Raw genomic sequence first — 22,646 nt, 5'->3', positions numbered from 1 at the left:
TGGTTATAAGGACATTAATTCCAGACATGCCAGTAAGATCACTGCAGAAAATTGATAACTGGCATATTATCCCCAGAAATAATAGTAAGATCACTGCAGACAATGGATTATGAGCACATTAACCCCCTACATACCAAGTAAGATCACTGCAGACTGAAAGCATTATATCACCTATACCTGCACAAGCAGAATGCCACAAGAAAAAGAGTTTTACTTTGTCACAGCATTGTAAATGGGGCCCAGCAAGCCAATGGACAGGCATCAGAAGGCCGTGTAAGGAGGCATGTAGTCAGCAGGGCCCAACAGGGAGGGAGGCTGTCAGGGGGTTCAGTAGTGCAGTGGGCTGAATTAAATATGTAGGGATGTACCGAATCCACTATTTTGGATTTGGCCGAACCCCCGAATCCTTTGGGAAAGATTCAGCCGAATACCGAACCAAATCCGAATTTGCATATGCAAATTATGGGTGGGAAGGGGAAAACATTTTTTACTTCCTTGTTTTGTTACAAAGTCACAAAATTCTGAGATAAGCAAATAAGTAATTGTAACAATATAAAATAACAGGACCCTTGGGAGAAAATAGACTCACAGCTTAAAGGGCAATTCACCTTCATTAGCAAAACTGTAATAACTGGGGGAAAAAAACACAGAAATATGTTCAAAATTTGCTAATCTGCCAAATTTTGTAAAATTAACATGGTAATTAGGGGGTGTGGCCACAAAAATTGGCGTGGCCAAAAAATTCACTGCACTGCGTGCAGCAACTTTTTTGTCCCTCTTTTTATTTCCAAAATGTTGGGAGGTATGGATTTGGGGTCATGAAGAACAACAAACATTTGGGGTTAGTGGCCCAATCAAAACAGGCACTGCCAAGGGAGGCAAAAAAGCAAATGTGGCCATATGGAGGGCAAAACAAATTGCTGGTGCAGAGGTATAGTGCGGGGCTAATAGCTATCAGCCTAATCTGGGGCTTCATAAATGTATTTTTTTCTAAAAGTGCTATATATCAAACCAGCCCCATACATTATTCTAAAAAGATATTTTATTACAAATATATTATCAATTTAGCATTTTATGCAGACTTCCTTTATATGGGGCATTCATTCCAATGGAGGTGCCTCAAGAGGAAAGCTTTCCACTAGATGTTGGAACATCTTCTTCTTCAATTCAGAGATAAAGGCATTATTGAGGTTAGACACAGGTGGTAAATCAACAATCATCAACGCCGTCAGACTTTACTAGGTTAACATCAGTCTGCTCCATATTGAAAATAACGTTGGGCAACCTTTTCAGTGGAAGTCACATTTATTTTTAAATGGAATTGCTATTGAAAGCAGTATCTCTCTGTTTGTCTACACGTTCTGCATTGGTGCGGCTGACTCCTGAATCAATGTAGCAATCTGTAGCCAACGGATTAACAGACCTGGATGAGAAGTGACTTCTGCTACAAAACATTGCCAGAGTCTGAACCAGGAAACAGAAAGGGTTAAATTTATTGGCATATTCCACCCTGTACACAACTCCATTATTATTTACTAGCCACAAAAAATGATTAGGGGATAATTTACTTAATGTAGCAAAGAGTGCAAAAATGCAAAAAAAATGGTTGAAGTCCCCCATATTTTCTTTAGTCTGTGCCATTCCCTGCATGTTGAAAATTGGTGCAGGTGATTGCATTCCAAAACGGAGTGCATAGTCCTGAATTCCCCATGAATATTCACTAAGAGAGGGTGAAGGCACATAGGTGTCCCCACTCCCGCCTCCTCCTAAATTTCATGTCATTCAGGAGCATGGGAAGCAATGGAGGGCACAGTCTGTAATGGTAACGTATATTCTGCACTTAGAACAGAATTGCCAGATATAATTTTCAAAACCAATGTCAGCTTCAAAACCAGCCCACAACTAGCCAAGAGGCACTTCAAAAGTAGCCCAAAAATAGCACAATATGTGCAGTGAAAAAAAACGTAAAAAATTCATGAATATCTGTGGAAATAGGCCTTTGCAAATTTGCAAATTTTTCCATGAAGCAAAACAGGACAGATTGGCCCATCATCAGGGGCGTAACTACAGAGGGGGGCCAGGAGGTATAGGGGACCCATAAGGCCCTAATACATATACAGTTTCAAGAAGTATTGGTAAAACAGGTCAACCTCTTGACAGCAGATTTCTGCCCCAAAATTGTCTGAAATTGAGGAAAATCACCAGAAAACGCGAGAATGCTTAAGAGTGACGGGAGACTGGGGTACAGAGCCCAAAATCTGGTGACTCCTGACTTCTACACAAGTCAGTCCCATTGCATGCTGGGTATTGTAGTCTTCCCTTAAACTTGGCAGTTGGCAAATTGTTAAACAAAAACTACATTACCCAGCATGCATTGGGAGACTCAGGCTTAGCAGATTAGGGCAATAAAAAAAACTTTGGCTGTTATCGTTACTTTTTATTACTCATCTTTCTATTCAGGCCTCTCCTATTCATATTCCAGTCTCATATTCAAATCAGTGCATGGTTGCTAGGGAAATATGAACCCTAGCAACCCTATTGCTCAAATTGCAAACTGGAGAGCTGCTGAATAAAAAGCTAAATAACTCAAAAAACACAAATAATAAAAAATTAAAACCAATTGCAAATTGTCTAAGAATATCACCCTCTACATCATACTAAAAGTTAAAGGGGTGAACCAGCCAAAGGCCCAAAAAGTAGGGATGCACCGAACCAAATCCTAATTTGCATATGCAAATTAGGGGTGGGGAGCGAAATTGCGTGATTTTTTGTCACAAAACAAGGAAGTAAAAAATGTTTTCCCCTTCCCACCCCTAATTTGCATATGCAAATTAGGGTTCAGATTCGGTTCGGTATTCGACCGAATCTTTTGTGAAGGATTCAGGGGTTCGGCTGAATCCAAAATAGTGGATTCGGTGCATCCTTACCAAAAAGTAGCCCAAATCCGTACCTTGGCTAGTTTGTACTTTCAAAACCTGCCTGGGCTTTAAATTAGTAGCTCAATTTAGCTGGAAAACCTAGTAACCCTGACCTAGAACCAGATTCTCAATCCAGTGCTGAATGCAGGTCATGAAAGTGAATTCAGATTAGGTTGAAGAAACACACACTCCCTACCACTCCTGTGCTACTATCCGACCTAACAGCTATCCCTTGGCACAACTTTCTGCATCATTTATGAACTCAACATTCTATTATAATACTGATTTAAAAATTAGAAATAGAATAATTTATCCCGTCAAGGAAGAGGTCACTTTCTGGTACGATAGGAAATCTCAGAGCTGAATTAATTTCCTCCAAGCCAGAAAACTAATTCCCCCAATATATTATGGCAGAAAATAAATATTAAAATACGAAATTATGTATGTGGCATTCAAACGGACATGGTTTAAAAAAGTGGGAAGCGTCTGGCTATTGATTTATTAATGAACGGATAGTTATTGCGGCCAAGGAAGAGTTTGGATATTTCAGCTTATTTCCTTTTTATTAATTTCTGCAGCAACATACCAAAGCATAGTACTGCAGCGTTAATGTGATAACGGGATCAGAGTTCTTAAAGTTTCCCCCAAAAAAACTCTGTTTCCCAGTGGTCTAGTAACCCACAACAACCAATCATCAGGCATCATTTACTGATCCACTTTCAGAAATATAACAATTGATTGGTTGCCATGGGTTACTAGACCTGGTTTGTCCTTCTTTAAAGGGATACTGTCATGGGAAAAAAAATTTTTCAAAATGAATCAGTTAATAGTGCTGCTCCAGCAGAATTCTGCACTGAAATCAATTTCTCAAAAGAGCAAACAGATTTTTTTTTTTTCAATTTTGAAATCTGACATGGGGCTAGACATATTGTCAATTTCCCAGCTGCCCCAAGTCATGTGACTTGTGCTCTGATAAACTTCAATCACTCTTTACTGCTGTACTGCAAGTTGGAGTGATATCACCCCCTCCCTTTTCCCCCCCCAGCAGATAAAACAAAAGAACAATGGGAAGGTAACCAGATAACAGCTCCCTAACACAAGATAACAGCTGCCTGGTAGATCTAAGAACAGCACTCAATAGTAAAAACCCATGTCCCACTGAGACACAGTCAGTTACATTGAGAAGGAAAAACGACAGCCTGCCAGAAAGCATTTCTCTCCTAAAGTGCAGGCACAAGTCACATAACCAGGGGCAGCTGGGAAATTGACAAAATGTCTAGCCCCATGTCAGATTTCAAAATTGAATATAAAAAAATCTGTTTGCTCTTTTGAGAAATGGATTTCAGTGCAGAATTCTGCTGGAGCAGCACTATTAACTGATTCATTTTGAAAAAACATTTTTTCCCATGACAGTATCCCTTTAAGGAAGACAAGTTGGCCTACAGGTTAAGCAACCATCCCCTGCAGAGGAAGCAGAGCCAGACGTGGAACATATCAGTGACCGTTTGTGTTTCAGGGGTGGAACTATATATAAATTAAATTCTGTAGCGGATAAGGGTCCAGGAGATGTAGGGGGCACCAGTGAGGCACTGACCGATTACTAGTTTTAATATATACTTAAAGGGGTTGTTCACCTTTAAATTAACTTTTAGAATGGTGTAGAGAGTGATATTCTGAGACAATTTGCAATTGGTTTTCCTTTTTTATTATTTGTGTTTTTGAGTTATTTAGCTTTTTATTCAGCAGCTCTTCAATTTGCATCTTAAGCAATCTGTTAACTAGGGTCCAAATGACCCTAGCAACCATGCATTGATTTGAATAAGAGACTGGAATATAAATATGAGAGGCCTGAATAGAAGGATCAGTAATAAAAAGTAACAATAACAATACATTTGTATCTTTACAGAGATGCAAATTTGAAAGCTGCAAAGAGTCAGAAGAAAAAGGCAAATAACTATAAAAAATAAATAATGAAAACCGATTCAAAAGTTGCAGTGGCGGAACTACCAGGGGTGCAATTGGGCCAGGGCTCGCACCCCCTCCGGGCCCCCCGGCAGCTCGCGCACTACCGATTTCCGGCTGATTTCTTTCGGCGCAGATAATCTATTACGTAGGGGGGGCGGGGGCCCAGCTGCACGTCCCGCACCAGGGCCTGCCCCCCTGCAGTTACGTTACTGAAAAGTTGCTTAGAATTAGCTGTTCTATAACATATTAAAAGTTACCTTAAAGGTGAACCAATCACCAAGGCCAAAAATCAAAAATCTTATTCCAAAAATTTAAAGGGCAGCAGGGCCCGATAATGTCTAGTTATGCCAAGTGTACAGCAGATAATGAGCTGCTATCCATTTTTTTGTATCATTTATTTACATATAAGGGTTACAACATAAAAACGGGGTCAGAACGCCCTGCTCACAAGAGCTTACAATCTAAGGCAGTAGACATTCGGACGGAGCAGAGAGATGGATAGAGACTCCTCAAAGCCAAGTTTTTAAAAGGGGTGGTTCACCCATTTAACTTTTAGTATGATGTAGAGGGTGATATTCTGAGACAATTTGCAATTGGTTTTCATTTTTTATTATTTGTGTTTTTGAGTTATTTAGCTCTGCATTCAGCAGCTCTCCAGTTTGCAATTTCAGCAATAGGGTTGCTAGGGTTCATATTTCCCTAGCAACCATGCACTGATTTGAATATGAGACTGGAATATGAATAGGAGAGGGACTGAATAGAAAGATGAGTAATAAAAAGTAACAATAACAATACATTTTTAGCCTTACAGAGCATTTGTTTTTAGATGGGGTCAGAGATCCCCATTTGAAATCTGGGAAGAGTCAGAAGAAAAAGGCAAATGATTCAAAAAGTATTAAAATAAATAAATAATGAAGACCAATTGAAAAGTTGCTTAGAATTGGCCATTTTATAACATACTAAAAGTTAACTTTAAGGTGAACCACCCAGTGTCAGACTGGGACACCAGGGGTCCACCCAAAAACCTTTGACCAGGGGCCCACCAATTAATCTTAGACCAGTGGCCCTCTCTCAGTACTGTTATTCTTCCTCACTCAACCTCTATTCTCCTAGTCTGTTTTCTTTACATACTATAATCTATTATTCCATCTATTTAGCCTCTTTGTTCTCATAGAAATAGATAATGGCCATGAAATAAGCCAAATGTATAGCAGCATGAAGGTCACTGACACCTTAGCTCGCTAGGAATTTTCCTGGTACCCAGTGGGCCAGTCTGACACTGAAACCACCCCTTTAATTTAATTTTTAGCATGTTATAGAATGGCCAATTCTAAGAAACTTTGGATTTGGCTTTCATTTTTTCTTTTTTTTTTATAGTTTTCATAGTTTTTCCAGATTTTCACCTAAAAAACAATTGCTCTGTAAGGCTATTAATGTATAGTTAATGCCAATTATTATTACTCATTTTTCTAAGCTGAGCAGGCCTTCGCCTATTCATATCCCAGTCTCTTCTTCAAATTAATGCATGGTTGCTAGGGTTATTTGGACCCTAGCAACCAGATGGCTCAAATGGCAAACTGGAGAGCTGCTGAATAAAAAGATAAAAATAAAAAAATATCTCAGAATATCACTCTCTGCATCATACTAAAAGTTAATTTAAGGGCACGCTCAGATTCAGGATAGCCAGTGTCGGACTGGCCCGGCCGGAAACCTCAAGGTGGGCATATCGGAGGGAGATCCGTTTGTTTGGCGACATTGCCAAACGAGCGGATCTCTCAGTGTATGGGCACCTTTAGGGCGACCTCGGAAAACGAAGGGCTCCAGGTGCCATCCCGCCGGTGATTTAGATTCTAGCTGGCGGGAGGCAGTTAGGGGAGATTAGTCGCCCCGAAGATGAGGAGATTTGTCGCCGGGCGACTAAATCTCCCTGAATCTGGGGGAATTTTGCAACAGTTTGGCACCTCATTCATTGGTCACCCCTGATGTATTCAGCAGCCCCTTCCTCCTCTCATGTGGGTGCTCTAAGCTTTCAGCATTCCCATTGGACCCCTCTACTCCTCCCCTGGCCCAATACTGAATTCCAATCTTTCCCCATGGATTGTAAATTACTATTGAAAACATTGAGTGATAACCAAAAACACAAAACATTGTCATAGAAATTCTACCTGAAAAAGCTCAGAATCCTGAAAGTCCCCAGTGGCACCAATGTCCCCTGCTCCTCTGGATGGAAATGCCATGGTCCCATATCCAACATTCAGACTGGTCCCATATCCAACATTCAGACTGGTCCCATTTCCAACATTCAGACTGGTCCCATTTCCAACATTCAGACTGGTCCCATTTCCAACATTCAGACTGGTCCCATTTCCAACATTCAGACTGGTCCCATTTCCAACATTCAGACTGGTCCCATATCCAACATTCAGACTGGTCCCATTTCCAACATTCAGACTGGTCCCATATCCAACATTCAGACTGGTCCCATATTCAACATACAGACTGGTCCCATATCCAACATACAGACTGGTCCCATTTCCAACATTCAGACTGGTCCCATATCCAACATTCAGACTGGTCCCATTTCCAACATTCAGACTGGTCCCATATCCAACATTCAGACTGGTCCCATTTCCAACATTCAGACTGGTCCCATATCCAACATTCAGACTGGTCCCATATCCAACATTCAGACTGGTCCCATATCCAACATTCAGACTGGTCCCATATTCAACATACAGACTGGTCCCATATCCAACATACAGACTGGTCCCATTTCCAACATTCAGACTGGTCCCATTTCCAACATTCAGACTGGTCTCATATCCAACATTCAGACTGGTCCTTGGGTCCAGATGACAATATTTGGGTTTCACATTCAGCAGCTGCTCCCTGATAGGCTGGACGCTAATCGCTCCGGTTGTTGTAAAAATCAGGAGGCGACAAATCCACACAAAAGTCGCGGAAACAAAGAAGCCGTTACATTGTATCTGAGACTTGGAAACGAGAAGTTCCATCGCAGAAATGGAAGCGGCACAGGATCAGCTCATGCCAGGGACGAGCCTCGTGACATGTGAAGCTCCGTGTCAGACTCACTGGCCCCAGTTACCAGCTGTAGATCAGTCACTCTCAGCTGCAGATGACACAGGGGAAGATGATGGTGGCACCGTGGGTAGGTGGCACGGAACTCAGGCCATTGTGCTCAGAAGAAAAAAAAGTTGCACTTCCAGGAAAGGAAGAAGCAAAAGTCTTGCACAATAAGGGGGGAAAGTTTTAGGAATGTGCAGCCCCTTCCCTCCCTGGCTGTGAGATCCCACGCTCTGATTGGTGCAGCCGGGCAGTAACCTGATCCCTCTCCAGCCCACGGCTCCACAGCTGCGACTCATGGGACTTGTAGCGACTTTCTCCCCTGCAAACACTTTCCCACTAGGATTCCAGTAAATGCGGGGGTCGCAGTATAACGAATCTCTGGCTGGGATGAAGAGACCTAGAAAATAGCCGCTTCCCCGACCCCCAGTCATGGCCAGCGCTGCCCCCGGCTGCCTCAGTGATATTGCACTGCGCTTCTCGGCGGAGTCGGTGCAAGTGGTGCCGGGGCTGTTGGGCGCAGCGGTGGTTGTGGGTGTTGTGCTCGGTGCGGCTGCTGCTGCTGGATTCCTCTGCTTCCTCTTACCCCGACTCTACAAGAAGGTACGTCCAACTACAACTGCACCACATCTGCGGCCTTTCCTGGGATGAGATTTAGTTGAATTCATCAGAAGTGTCTGGGCCGCAGGTCACATGACGAGGAGGGATGAAAACCCTTAAATCCTGCACATTACTATTAGTATCGCCATACACTTTATATTTATAGTGGCTGCTGTACCTGCTGGGACATGTTATTGTTCTACTACTGTTGTTCACCTTTAAATTAACATTCACTATGATATAGATAGGAATATTCTGAGACAATTTGCAATTGGTTTTCATTTTTTATTATTTGTGGTTTTTGAGTTATTTAGCTTTTTATTCAGCAGCTCTCCAGTTTGAAATTTCATCAATCTAGTTGCTAGGGACCAAATTACCCAAGCAACCACTCATTGATTTGAATAAGGGCCAGGGCACACGCTGCTATTTAGGGAGATTAGTCGCCCAGCGACAAATCACTTCACTTCTTCAGAAGATTAATCTCCCTGAACTGCAGTCTAGAATGTAAATTTCGGGCGGGATGGCAGTCGGATTTCTTTGGGTTTCCAAAGTCCCCAAAGTCTCCTCTTGAGGCAACTTCGGAAAACAAAGCGCCCAAGTGCCATCCCGCCGGCGATTTCTATTCTAGCCGGCAGGAACGCAGTTCAGAGAGATTAATCGCCTGAAGAAGAAGCGATTTGTCGCTGGGCGACTAATCTCCCGAAATAGCAGCGTGTGCCCTGGCCCTAAGAGACTGGGATATGAATATGAGAGGGACTGAATAGAAAGATGAGTAATAAAAAGTAGCAATAACAATTAATGTGTAGCCTTACTGAGCATTTGTTTTATAGATGGGGTCAGTGACCCCATAAAAACTATAAAACAGAAAAAATAAAGGCCAATTGAAAAGTTGCTTAGAATTATCCATTCTATAACATACTGAAAGTTAACGTAAAGGTGAACCATCCCTTTAAGACGTTGTTTATAAGTTGGCGGATGCTGGGAATCAGAGTTCTCTGCTCTCTGCTTTAAAATTAGAGCCTAGAAAAATTCACATTCCCTTTAGCGAGTTAAGGTGGCCATAGACGCACAGATCCTATCGTACGAATCGAGGATTCGTACGATTTTCAGATCGTGTGTGGAGAGTGCCGACGTCTGTAGTCCGCTGGAGATTGGTCATTTGGTCAATCGGACAGGTTTGATTTTGACCCGACCGAACCCCCCGGAGCCCATTGCACATCATAATCTGATCGTTCGGCCATACAGCCAAACGTTAAGATTACCCCCGATATAGCCATGCTCGTTAATCGATGTGGATCTTTGCGTCTATGGCCACCTTTAGAAGTTAATTAAATTGGTTCTGCAGGGCTGCATAGAAAGCATTGCAGCCTGTAGCATGCACCTGAATTGACTGCTGAATGGCCATGCCTCTGTTAAACATGCGAGAAGCATTGAAGACCCATCATTTAGACTAGGTATGATCTATACTAGAGCCACCTTTTGACCTACAAGGCGTTTTTAAGCTCCCCAGTCTACTCAACTGACTTCTGTGGGTGGCATTATAATTTGTTATGGTCCAAACCCAAACATGGCATAGTCAATAAACAGATCACTGGAGCACAGCATTAAAGGGGTTGTTCACCTTTGAGCTAACTTTTAGTATGATGTAGAGAGTGATATTCTGAGACAATTTGCAATTGGTTTGTGTTTTTTGAGTTATTTAGCTTTTTATTCAGCAGCTCTCCAGTTTGCAGTTTCAACAATCTGATTGCTAGGGTCCAAATTACCCTAGCAACCATGCATTGCTTTGAATAAGGGACTGGAATATGAAGAGGGGAGGGTCTGAATAGAAAGATGAGTAATACAAAGTATCAATAACAATAGAATAGATCCATAGCCTTGCAGAGTCAATGAGCCCCATTTGAAAGATGGGAAGAGTCAGAATCAGAAGGCAAAACATTCAGAAACTATAAAAATTACACAATGAAGGCCAATTGAAAAGTTGCTTAGAATTACCCATTCTATAACATACCAAAAGTTAACATAAAGGGGTTGTTCACCTTTTATATAACTTTTAGTATGACGCAGAGAGGGATATTCTGAGACAATTTGCAATTGGTTTTCATTTTTTATAGGGATGCAACGAATCCACTATTTTGGATTTGGCCGAATCCTTCTCAAAAGATTCGGCTGAATACCGAACCAAATCAAAATCAGAATGCAAATTAGGATTCAGATTCGGTTCGGCAAGCAGAAGGATTCGGCCGAATCTTGCTGAAAAAGGCCGAATCCCGAACCGAATCCTGGATTCGGTGCATCCCTAATTTTTTATCATTTGTGGTTTTTGAGTTATTCAGCTTTTTATTCAGCAGCTCTCCAGTTTGTCGTTTCAGCAATGTGGTTGCTATTGTCGAAATTACCCTAGCAACCATGCACTGCTTTTAATAAGAGACTGGAATTGGAGAGGCCTGAATAGTAAGATGAGCAATAAAAATCAGGAATAACAATACATTTGTAGCCTTATAGAGCATTTGCTTTTTAGAAGGGGTCAGCGACGCCCATTTGAAAGCTGCAAAGAGTCAGAAGAAAAAGGCAAAAAGTTATTAAACTATAAAAAATAAATAATCAAAACACATAGTCATTCTCTAACATATTAAAAGTTACCTTAAAGGTGAAACACCTTTAAGCTATAACAGCTAGGATAGAAGCTCAGTAGATATATACACAACGTTTCTGTTGGATCATATTAGAGTTGATATCCACAATAGGTGCAAATTCCAGGAGGAGGACCCTAACCTACACATGAAACTGATACCCAATGCCTGACTCATAGGGAATCTCAAGAACAAGATCCTGTTGAATCCTGTGCCCAGTCTAGGCCTTCTTCTTCTTTGGGCAAGTGCAATCTACCGTTATTTTGTTTTATAAAAAAGAGTGTGAAAATAAAAAGTTAGGAGGTGCACACCCAGGGAATAAATTTGAGGTGCTAATTCAAGAGAGGCTCCCCAAGAGAGTCTCCAAAAATAACATGAACAAAAATCAAATGAAGGATTGCACACTCTGACTCAAATAAAGAGTTTTTATTACTTCGGAAAAAAAGGGTTTACAATAAAAAATAATAATACCAAAATAAATATCATTAGCCCGACGCGTTTCGACTAAAGTGGTCTTCCTCAGGGGGAAAAAAGGGGGCGTTTTTCTTTTCATTTTTTATTTCTTTTGCCCCTGAGGAGACCACTTTGGTCAGAGCGCGTTGAGCTAATGATGATATTTATTTTGGTGTTGTATTTTTTTTATAACCCCCTTTTTCTCATTTAATAAATACTCTTTATTTGAGTCAGAGTGTATTATAAAAATTCATCATACTGCTCAGCACAAGTAAAAGAAACAAGGGAAGGGAAGCACATAATCTGTATTTGTGGGATTTCCCGGCCTATATGGATTCCTGGCTTTTGACAGTAAAAGACTTGGTGGGACATTCACTAAGATTCGCAGTTGCGCCAGCGTCCGCTACGCTGCACTTCGCCAGGCGTATTTTCGCCAGCGCTCCGCAAATTCACTAAAATCCGAAGTTGCGCTCAGGGGTAGGGTAAGGTTGCAAAGTTGCGCTAGCGTTAATTCGCCAAGCAAATCGAAGTTACGCTAGCGATGGTTAATTTGCATACGGCGCCAAATTGAAGTTACAATGGAGGTATATGTAGCATCACTACACAAGCCCGGGAAACCTTCAAAACAGCAAATAAAATGTTTATTTTGCCCTACACATGTGCCCACTGTATAGTTAAGTTGCCATGAGTTAGGAAATGTAGGGAGGAAGGAGAGTAGCCCCCAAAAAAAATTCGATCTTTTTCAGCCTATCACCCATAATAAAGAAAAAACGCCAGCGTTTTTTGGGACTTAGAAAAAATTTGAACTTTTTTTGATGCAATCCCTATCTACTCTATTGCACTTCGTCTGGTCTGAGGTGGCGAAGGAAGTCTGGTGTAAAAGGTAGCGTTCAGTACAATGCGCACGTTAGTGAATTTGCGTAGTTACATCCGTTGCGCAACTTTGCCAGACGTAAGGGTGCGAAGTAACACTAGCAAAATTACACCAGCGTCCGTTAGTGAATCGGCAAAGTAACGAAAATGCCCAACGCTGCCGAATTCACGCTAGCGTTAGGCGCTTAGTGAATTTGCCCCTTGGTGAGATGTTGCTGGTGAAGTGAATTGGTGTTGCCCTTCTGCCTGTTCAAAGTCAGTACAGGTATGGGACCTGTTCTCCAGACTGCTTGGGACCTGGGCTTTTCTGGATAAGGGGTCTTTTGGTAATTTAGGTCTCCATACCTGAAAGCTACTAAATAATCATGTAAACATTAAATAAACCCAATAGGCCGATTTTTCTTCCAATAAGGATTAATTATAACTTAGTTGGGATCAAGAACAAAGTACTGTTTTTTTATTACAGAGATATAGGTAATCATTTTCAAAAGTTTTAATTATTTGTTTCAAATGCAACGTATGAAAAAATGCCTTCCTGTAATTCGGAACTTTCTGAATAACGGGTTTCCAGATAACGGATCCAATATCTGTACTTCGTTTTATGATGTCATTTGGGGAGCCCCGTCGAAAGCATGATTTTGGCACCAGTAACGTTACATTAGATACAAACAGTGCCTTGGTCAGGGGGTACAGAGTGCTACAGTCAGGGGGCTCCTGTCAGGGGGGAACCCCAAGATGGGAGACGTGATTAGTGAAAGTATCAAGGCATGTGGGGAGTAGGCAGAGTAAGGGTAGCTCATGGGAGGAGTTTTGGCATAATTGGGGCATGGTTCAGGCAGGGCTATTTTGTTTTTGATTGGTTCCTTATTTTACTTGTTGGCAGGGCCCACCACAAAAGGGGTCCAGGTTAATGGTGGACTAATATTTGTGGCCTACAGGGAGGATCCTGCTAATTTAGTAGTACGGGGTTCTATGATTACTGATGGTGGCCCAGGAAACAAAGGTATGACCACCTCTGAAATATATTTCGTATTAATGTGGCTAACTGCCCTTCCTATCTCCTGATAGTGAGTTAACACCCTGTTCAGGTTAGGGTACAGGCATGCACTGTGCAAGAGTCACTGCAGAGGTGACGGTCCCCCGGCTATCGCCCACGTGCAGTCATATCCGATCACTGGCACATAATGAGGCTGAAGCAGTGACTTGTTGTTGCAGTAGTGATGTTGTTACATCTCCCGCTTCACTACAAATAGGAATGTCAGCCTGTTTGTGTAACCTTTAGCAGCAGGGATAATTCACATTGTCACCTGTAATGTGCTTAAGGGAATAATAGACCCTTCACTTCCACCAAGAGCCGCGTGTGTTTTGTAGCCAAGGTGACACCAGCTCCACATACAGCAATGGAATGTCACAGAAGCCGTTTAGGGCTAGAAAGCATCTCCCGGGGGCAAACGAGTTTATCTTTATAGGGATCGGCTAATTCCTTCACAAACAAACTTCCGCCATAGTAACGCTTGCTGTTATTCATCAGTAGTGGCTAATGGTCAGTTTTCATTGAACTGAAGGCAAATATGTTGCAGTGTAAATATTGTTTTTCTTCCACAATATACTTCTAAAGTCTCTGCAATATTTACATAAACATCCTCTATCTTTCATTATAAGCAACCTCTGCAGGCCAGATTATTTGTAGTTTAGAGGGAACTCTGGTGATGCGAATCTGAGACATGTCTATACTGTATCTCTTAAAATGACTTGTGTATTTTTTTGTTGAAATGAAGAAAAAGGAGCCTGGGGTTGTTCTTGAAAACAGCAACTCTGATAGAATAAGACAAGACTGTAGGACAGACTCTAAGAATGCAATCCATCCCATGAAAAGAAAATCATTTGAGGTATGTATGACACATTCCCTATCTGCTTACTTTCATTTGACATTTGTTTCATGGGGGGCAAGCCCCTGTTATAAAGGCCTTTTTACTTTGTGTATGTTTGTAGCCAATCAGAGCATAAGGAGAAGGACTGGCTCAATGGTTCTAGGCATAGAACCAACCTGTAGCCAATCAGGTCAAGCGAAACAAGAATTTCTCACTAGTCTCTTGTACTTTGAGATCTGGGTTTTATTTGGGTAATTAAAGGAGACCTACAGTTAGGCCCATACATCTTTGGACAGAGACAACAACTTTTTTCTAATTTTTGGTTCTGTACATTACCACAATGAATTTTAAATGAAACAACTCAGATGCAGTTGAACTGCAGACTTTCAGCTTTAATTCAGTGGGTTGAACAAAAAGATTGCATAAAAATGTAGGGATGCACCGAATCCAGGATTCGGTTCGGGATTCGGCCTTTTTCAGCAGGATTCGGCCGAATCCTTCTGCCTGGCTGAACCGAATCCTAATTTGCATATGCAAATTGCAAATTAGGGGCGGGGAGGGAAATCTCATAACTTTTTGTCACAAAACAAGGAAGTAAAAAATGTTTTCCTCTTCCCAGCCCTAATTTGCATATGCAAATTCGGATTCGGTTCATTATTCGGCAAAATTTTTCCCGAAGGATTCGGGGGTTCGGCCGAATCCAAAATAGTTTATTTGTTGCATCCCTATAAAAATTTGAGGAACTAAAGTCTTTTTTTAACACAATCACTTCATTGCAGGGGCTGAAAAGAAATTGGACAAATCAAAAAACTGAAAATAAAATGTTCATTTCTAATACTTGGTTGAAAACCCTTTGCTGGCAATGACAGCCTGAAGTCTTGAACTCATGGACATCACCAGATTCTGGGTTCCCTCCTTTGTAATGATCTGCCAGGCCTTTACTGCTGCGGCTTTCACTTGCTGTTTGTGGGCCTTTGTGTCCCAAGTTTAGTCTTCAACAAGTGAAATGCAGCTCAATTGGGTTCAGATCAGGTGACTAATTTGGCCATTCAACAGTATTCCACTTATTTGCTTTAATAAACTCCTGGGTTGCTTTGCCTGTATGTTTTGGGTCATTATGAAACACCTCCCAATCAATTTGACTGGATTTAGATGGATTTGAGCAGAAGTGTCTCTGAACAGCTCAGAATTCATTCTTGTGCTTCTGTCCTGTGTCACATGATGGATAAACACTAGTGTCCCAGTGCCACTGGCAGCCATGCACGCCCAAGCCATCACACTGTCTCCCAAATGTTTTATACATCATGTGCTATGCTTTGGATGCTTATGAGTGGCTTGCACCTTGCAGTGCACCCTCTGTATTTACTTTCATGCAGTCTTCTCTTTATGGTAGACTTGGATATGGATACACCGACCTCCTGGAGAGTGTTGTTCACTTGTTTGGCTGAAGGGGTTTCTCTTCATCATGGAAATGATTCTGAGATCATCCACCACTGTTGTCTTCCGTGGGCATCCAGGTCTTTTGCGTTGCTGAGTTCACCAGTGCTTTCTTTCTTTCTCGGGATGCACCAAACTGTAGATTTTGCCACTCCTAATATTGTAGCAATATCTCGGATAGGTTTTTTTCTGTTTTTGCAGCTTAAGGATGGCTTGTTTCACCTGCATTGAGAGCTTCTTTCACCGCATGTTGTCTGTTCACAGCAAAATCTTCCACATACACGCACCCCCCCCCCTTCAAATCAACTCCAGAGCTTTTATCTGCTTAATTGATAATGACATAACGAAGGAATTGCCCACACCTGCCCATGAAATAGCGGATTACTTTTGAGCCCCTGAAATGAAGTGATTGTGCTAATCTTTAGCTCCTCACATTTTTATGCAATCTTTTTGTTCAACTCACTGAATTAAAGCTGAAAGTCTGCAGTTCAACTGCATCTGAGTTGTTTCATTTACAATTCATTGTGGTCATGTACAGAATCAAAATTAGAAAAAAGTTGTCTCTGTCCAAAGATTTATGGACCTAACTCTAAATGATAAATAAAATAAACTCTAATTTTGTATGTAGTAATGTATAATATAGTTTTACTTTTAGCTGTAGATTAATATTGTCTTCAAAATTAACCCCTTTATTTGAGATCCCCATAATGCACTGGTACATTCTTGTTTTTTACATAATATGTCTCTTTTAAGAGAAGAGCCAGTACTCTTCCTGTTTAAATGTTTTTATTGTTTTTTTCATATTAAACAAGCAGATTTTCAAATCAAAGAACAAAGCTATACAATGAGGCACACCTATACAACTTGCTGTGGCTAAATGCACAGAAAGGAAAATAAAATCTCGTTTTTATTTGGTGATGCCACCTAAACGATTTACTAGATTACAAATGAGTAAATTAAAGTACTCTTTGATTATGGCAGTGTGTACACTGTGTAATGCTGTACTGGAAAAATAAATCTAATAATGAACCGTTTACTTATAGTCAATGAACATTGATTATAATGTAGAGAGCAATATTCTGAGACAATTTGCAATTGGTTTTTATTTTTTTATTATTAGTTTTTTTTAGTTATTTAGCCTTTTATTCAGGAGCTCTCCAGTTTGCAATTTTAATAATCTGGTTGCTAGGGTTCTAATTACCAAATCAACCATGCATTGATTTGAATAAGAGACTGGAATATGAATAGGAGAGGACTGAATAGAAAGATGAATAATAAAAAAATTAGCCGTACACAGCATTTTTTTAGATGGCTCAATGACCCCCCATTTGAAAGCTGGAAATAATTAGAAGAAGAAGGGAAATAATTCAATTGTAAAGGTGCTTAGAATTAGCTATCCTATAACATACTAAAAGCTAACGTAAAGGTGAACAATCCCCATTCACGTTTTCATACAAGCGACATGGAGTGCAATTTTTCTGGCCCGGTGCATTTCAAATTGTAGGGCTGAGCCTGAAGGCTTATTTGGGTAAGATTTGGGGAGATATCGCTCTGCTAGGTACATTAGAAAACCCAACTTCAAGTTCAGGAAGGTTAATCTTGTTAGATAATCTTGCCACTATAGCTAAAAGACTGGTAACTGTAAATTTGTTATGAACTGTGGGAAACCCTGACCAAAAGTTAGACCTCCAAAGGGGAAAGGGAAGGAGGGGGGTCATGAACTGAACTGAAAAATCAGATGACCACCGCTCCTGTTGCGCTGCACAACACTCCCATCTTGGGTGACTTTATTATTATAAAGAAGCAGGTCACAAACCGGTTATGAGTACCAAGATGTCCTTCTTTGTTTGCTGAATATTTAAAATTTAGAAAAAACAAAATACCGAGTGTGAGCAGCTGTCACCTGTAGAGGAGCAATAAAGGAATTTTTAATGTGCAGGCCTTCGAGGAAACGATTGTTAAGCCATATGGTTGACAGATGCAATACCATTAAAATTTACAAATAGTACATGTAATGAATTACTTTCTGGTGTTGTTCCTCTGTAGGAATACTGGCAGAGCACAAAAATCATTTCATCCATGTACCAATGACATATTTGTGGCAGTTCTGAACAGAGACTTTAGGTTTCTTTCTGTAGTATGGGCAGGCCAATGATGTTACATTAAAGAGAAAGATTCCCAGTGTAAGATTGTAATTTCACCAGTAATATGTAGGGTCTGGGTGCACTTGCCCCAGGCTACAACTCAAGGCGGAGGTATTCAACCAAACAGAAAATGGCAGCCACTCACAGATCCCACAAACAGACTTGTAAAAGAACTGAGAACTTTATTTCAGGCTAGAAAGTAGATTAATACATAGTAGGGATGCACCAAATCCAGGGTTCGGTTCGGGATTCAGCCTTTTTCAGCAGGATTCTGCCTGGCCAATCCGAATCCTAATTTGCATGTGCAAATTAGGGTCGGGCAGGGAAATCGCGTGACTTTTTGACACAAAACAACGAAGTCAACAATTTTTTCAGCCTTCCAACCCCTAATTTGCATATGCAAATTAGGATTCGGTTCAGTATTCCGCTGAATCTTTTGCGAAGGATTGGGGGGGTCGGCCGAATCCAAAATAGTAGATTTGGTGCATCACTAATGCATAGCCTTATGCATTTCATGCACTTGGGCACTTAAAGGGCATGTAAAGTCTAAAATAGAATAAGGCTAGAAATGCTGTATTTTGTATACTAAATATAAACATGAACTTACTGCACCACAAGCCTAATCAAACATATAATTTATGCTTTCAAAGTTGGCTACAGGGGGTCACCATCTTGTAACTTTGTTATACATCTTTGCAAGACTAAGACTGTGCACATGCTCAGTGTGGTCTGGGCTGCTTAGGGATCGTCATAAACGAAGTTGCTTGAGTTCTGCATGGCTGGGAAGTAAGGCGGGGGCTCCCCCTGCTGTTCATAAGTATGATTGTTTCCCTGCTCAGCAGTTACGGACTGTCTGACAATTCCTATCCACAGCAGTAAATGAAGGGAGAATTTCACTGCATATAGTCAGGTTTCTTATAAAAACGGTACACATTTTTTAATTAAAGCATATTGGAGATAGGTTTCTTTTTCATTAAAGAAAGTAAAAATGGGATTTAATTTTTTTTGCCTTTACATGCCCTTTAATCATAGGCTAAACAAAACAGATTGGTAAACTACTATGTACCCCAAACACACCAATCACCAAAGTATGTTAATTAACCAATAGAATAGAAAGGGACGTTAAAAACTGTACAAAAAAGGGCATAGGCATCTAAGAGCATATACTCATAGCAAGTTAGTCATAATTAACAAGATACATCAAAACTATAATTCTAAAAAACATAGTAAGTTATTCACAACAGCAGAATACACTCACAGCGTTGTTCCTCTGTAGGAATACTGGCAGAGCACAAAAACCATTCCATCTATGTACCAATGACATATTTGTAGCAGTTCTGAACAGAGACTTAAGGTTTATTTCTGTAGTATGGGCAGGCCATTGATGTTGTGATTTTTTCACAGTCCGTTATTACAATTCTCCCTCACTGGTGTGTGTTAATAAAACTTTGATAAACGTAAATTTAAAAAAAATCATATTTCTAGGCTGGAAGTTATCATGAATGCTGGATAACGGTTGCTCTTTTAGCACACACACCTGGAAGAATAGCTGCCTCTAAATCTCAGCCCTAATGAGAAGCAAAGAGCAGCATCACAAGCAGAATTAATTGAGGAACAGCTTTTTTGTCAACGTAATAACTTTGTGCTCCGCTGGGCTTTATTTGTGTGAATAAATTGGATAATGATCCATGGTTTATTTATCTAGCTTTCCCCACCGGTGCATTTGGATATATTATGCATTCTCTAAAAATAAACCCCAGTGTATTCCGTTGCTGCTTTCTTTATGTAAGGTGCTTGGTAAGATGGATTTTAGCCATAGCTAAGAGCGTTCCTAGAATATTTGCTTGGGCGCTTTCAAGTATTAAGCTCTGCTGCAACAATGTCTCTCTTGCTATCTCTTCACAGGAGGATAATCCATTCCCGAGCAATGGGGTTGCTGCCTTTGCGCTGAAGGCTAAGGTGGTTTATCCCATCAATCAGAAGTTTAGGGTAAGAATTTAATCGTGGTGGTGTTCATTTTATTGTATGTGTTCATGGATTGAACGTTGTGGAACATATAACAGGAGGACATCACAAAAGAATTTACTTTTTGTCAAGTCTAATGTTTTGCTTTATTAGAAGAAAAGAGTGACCCAGAGCAGAATTTGCTCTCCTTACCCAAAATTTTGCATTGGCTCCTGATGGTATTTTTAGTAGTACCATTTTGACCTCGTGTAAGACAAAACTCATTAAAGGAAAACCTTTAGTAACAGTCAGGCAATTTATTTGTACAGAATACAACATAACAGTTTTGTCTGGGTAAGCTGTTGGAGTAACACACGGAATGTCAGCCAAGGACTCACCAAAGACACACCTCTTGGTCCAAGCGTTATATAGCTTTCAGAAGGCATTTACAGTAGTTGGTACATGGAAATATCATACATGGTCTGGCGAGGAGACTTACTGACATATACTGTACATTTATACATTCCTGTAAGATGTGCAGTTTTGCAACATAAGAGTTTTCTGGTTCCAACTGTCCACAGCCTCGTAAACATCTGTTGGCTAAACATAGCCATTGTGGTACAGACAGCTACTGAGTAACACTTTTGCAAAAGGGCATAAGAGACATGCTGACACTCTGGAATCTAAGTAACAGAGTGGAGATCATTTATTTGTATGGCCTAGTATAAGTTATATGAGTGACCATTGTCCCCAGTTGACCATTAGCCCTTATAGTCCATCCTGCCTTGGGCCCTATAGCGTTATGGCATCATAGAGGGCGGGGGTAACAAATATCAACCCTCTGACACTAGCCATTCGTCCGTCATAGGAATTAGACCGTTCCAGATATATTTTATATAAACACTCCCATTAATCTATATGCAGTTCTCAGGCCTCACCTACAAATAAGCATGTGAGTGTGAAATATTATTAAAATCATAATTTTCAGTGATTGTGTGAAAGATGTCTTGCCCGTGTTCCTCTTGAGTTTGTTAAACCCCTCTACATACTATAGAAATGGGTGGGTTCTTGGAACTTATAGTAGTAACAGCTGGAGGGGCAAAGAGTTGGCATGTGATGGGATGTTTTTTTCATATTGAGACCCTATGCCTTCCTACAATGGCTAGACCCCTCCTTTTTAACCACGAAATTCCAAAGGTCCTTCAACCACACCAGAAAGCAATAGAAGTGGGCCTCACAGGTGACTATCTTTGCTCAGCATGGCTGTATCTTATGAAGTTAGCTCTGGGTAAGGTTTAGATGTTCTAAACAGATAGAACTTGACACATGTAAGGGGGTCTTAACATGTTCTAGGAAATTCATCAAGTACAGATGGAGCCTCCTCACTTTACCTAAGAATTCTGCATGATAGTTTCATAGTTAAATTGGGTTGAAAAAAGACAAAGTCCATCAAGTTCAACCCCTCCAAATGAAAACCCAGCATCCATACACACACCCCTCCCCACTTTCACATAAATTCTATATACCCATACCTATACTAACTATAGAGTTTAGTATCACAATAGCCTTTGATATTATGTCTGTCCAAGAAATCATCCAAGCCATTCTTAAAGGCATTAACTGAATGCATTCCACAACCTCACTGTCCTGATTGTGAAGAACCCCCTACGTTGCTTCAAATGAAAGTTCTTTTCTTCTAGTCTAAAGGGGAGGCCTCTGGTACGGTGATCCACTTTATGGGTAAAAAGGTCCCCTGCTATTTGTCTATAATGTCTACAGCAGTAGTTATAAATAACAGTCTGGGATAAGTCTGGTTATATGAATATATATAAACTTCATATTTGTTAATATTTAGGTGGGACAGTCCTAGCTGTACTCAGTTAAGATCAAGTAGGGTTGTGGCTATGAGCCATAGGCTGTGGTCATGACATAAGGGCATGAGAAAATGTTCCAGCTCCGATGGATGGAAGTGTCATATAGCAGCCATTGCTCTGCTGTTTGATGTTCAGTACTAATATAAGCCATAAAGGACATCCTGAGAGACAAGTAAATGTCATGTTCAATGTTGAGTCTCAGCTAGTTAACTGGCAGCAAATGTAGGGGGACCTTACAAATGACATTTAAGACTATCCCATGGCATTTAAAAGCTGCCGGTATTAAAGTGGTATAATTTTCTCAGATGAGGAGATCACTCATGAGAATGGATCCTTCTTGTTCAGTAACTACACATTGATTCAGAAGAAGGCAAGCACCCCACCCCCAGCCAGCAGATGTAGCTGCAGTTTAGCTTAAAAAAGAGGACATTAAGGCCAAAATTTTATTTTGTATTTTTTGGATAGAAGCAACATATCACACTATTGTAAAACTATTGCAATTGTAAAATATTGACTTAATATATCTCCTAAACCAAGGGTTGTATTTCTGCACCAATGGCCCTCACAGCAAATCCAGAAGCAAAAAAAAAATATTTTCTGCTTTTATTCACAGCCTTTAGCGGACGGAGCGTCTAACCCTTCGCTGCACGAAAGCCATAAGCAGACACCATTACCGAACCAAATGTTTGAAGGTTCTGCCTATAGCAGTACAGAGTCTCTGAGCCATGGAGAAAAGGAGGACTGCAGTTCATCCACCACTATTCATTCCATCACAAGTGAAGACAGGTTCTACGAGAGAACGTTCCCCAGAGTTAACAGCTTTCTGGAAGTCTTAACCTCCAACAGGTGA

The 22,646-nt window shown here is 40.7% G+C and overlaps 2 protein-coding genes across 2 annotated transcripts in view; one reads left to right on the top strand and one right to left on the bottom strand.

Moving 5' to 3' along the window:
• Window positions 1–8,103, bottom strand: part of evc2.L (Ellis van Creveld syndrome 2 L homeolog) — a 98,589-nt gene extending 90,486 nt beyond the window's left edge. Inside the window, exon 1 of the mRNA XM_041587834.1 lies at window positions 7,049–8,103. Within this exon, the coding sequence (XP_041443768.1) occupies window positions 7,049–7,897 (849 nt within the window). The 5' untranslated portion in view covers window positions 7,898–8,103. The remainder of the gene's footprint in view (window positions 1–7,048) is intronic.
• Window positions 8,104–8,244: 141 nt separating this feature from the next.
• The window catches only part of evc.L (EvC ciliary complex subunit 1 L homeolog), a 65,783-nt gene continuing 51,381 nt past the window's right edge, over window positions 8,245–22,646 (top strand). Inside the window, exons 1-4 of the mRNA XM_018228579.2 lie at window positions 8,245–8,570; window positions 14,305–14,415; window positions 19,884–19,967; window positions 22,410–22,642. Of these exons, the coding sequence (XP_018084068.1) occupies window positions 8,400–8,570; window positions 14,305–14,415; window positions 19,884–19,967; window positions 22,410–22,642 (599 nt within the window). The 5' untranslated portion in view covers window positions 8,245–8,399. The remainder of the gene's footprint in view (window positions 8,571–14,304; window positions 14,416–19,883; window positions 19,968–22,409; window positions 22,643–22,646) is intronic.

This window comes from Xenopus laevis, chromosome 1L, assembly GCF_017654675.1.
Source record: "Xenopus laevis strain J_2021 chromosome 1L, Xenopus_laevis_v10.1, whole genome shotgun sequence".
Classification (NCBI taxonomy): domain Eukaryota; kingdom Metazoa; phylum Chordata; class Amphibia; order Anura; family Pipidae; genus Xenopus; species Xenopus laevis.
This window is presented reverse-complemented; position numbering and strand designations above follow the sequence as displayed.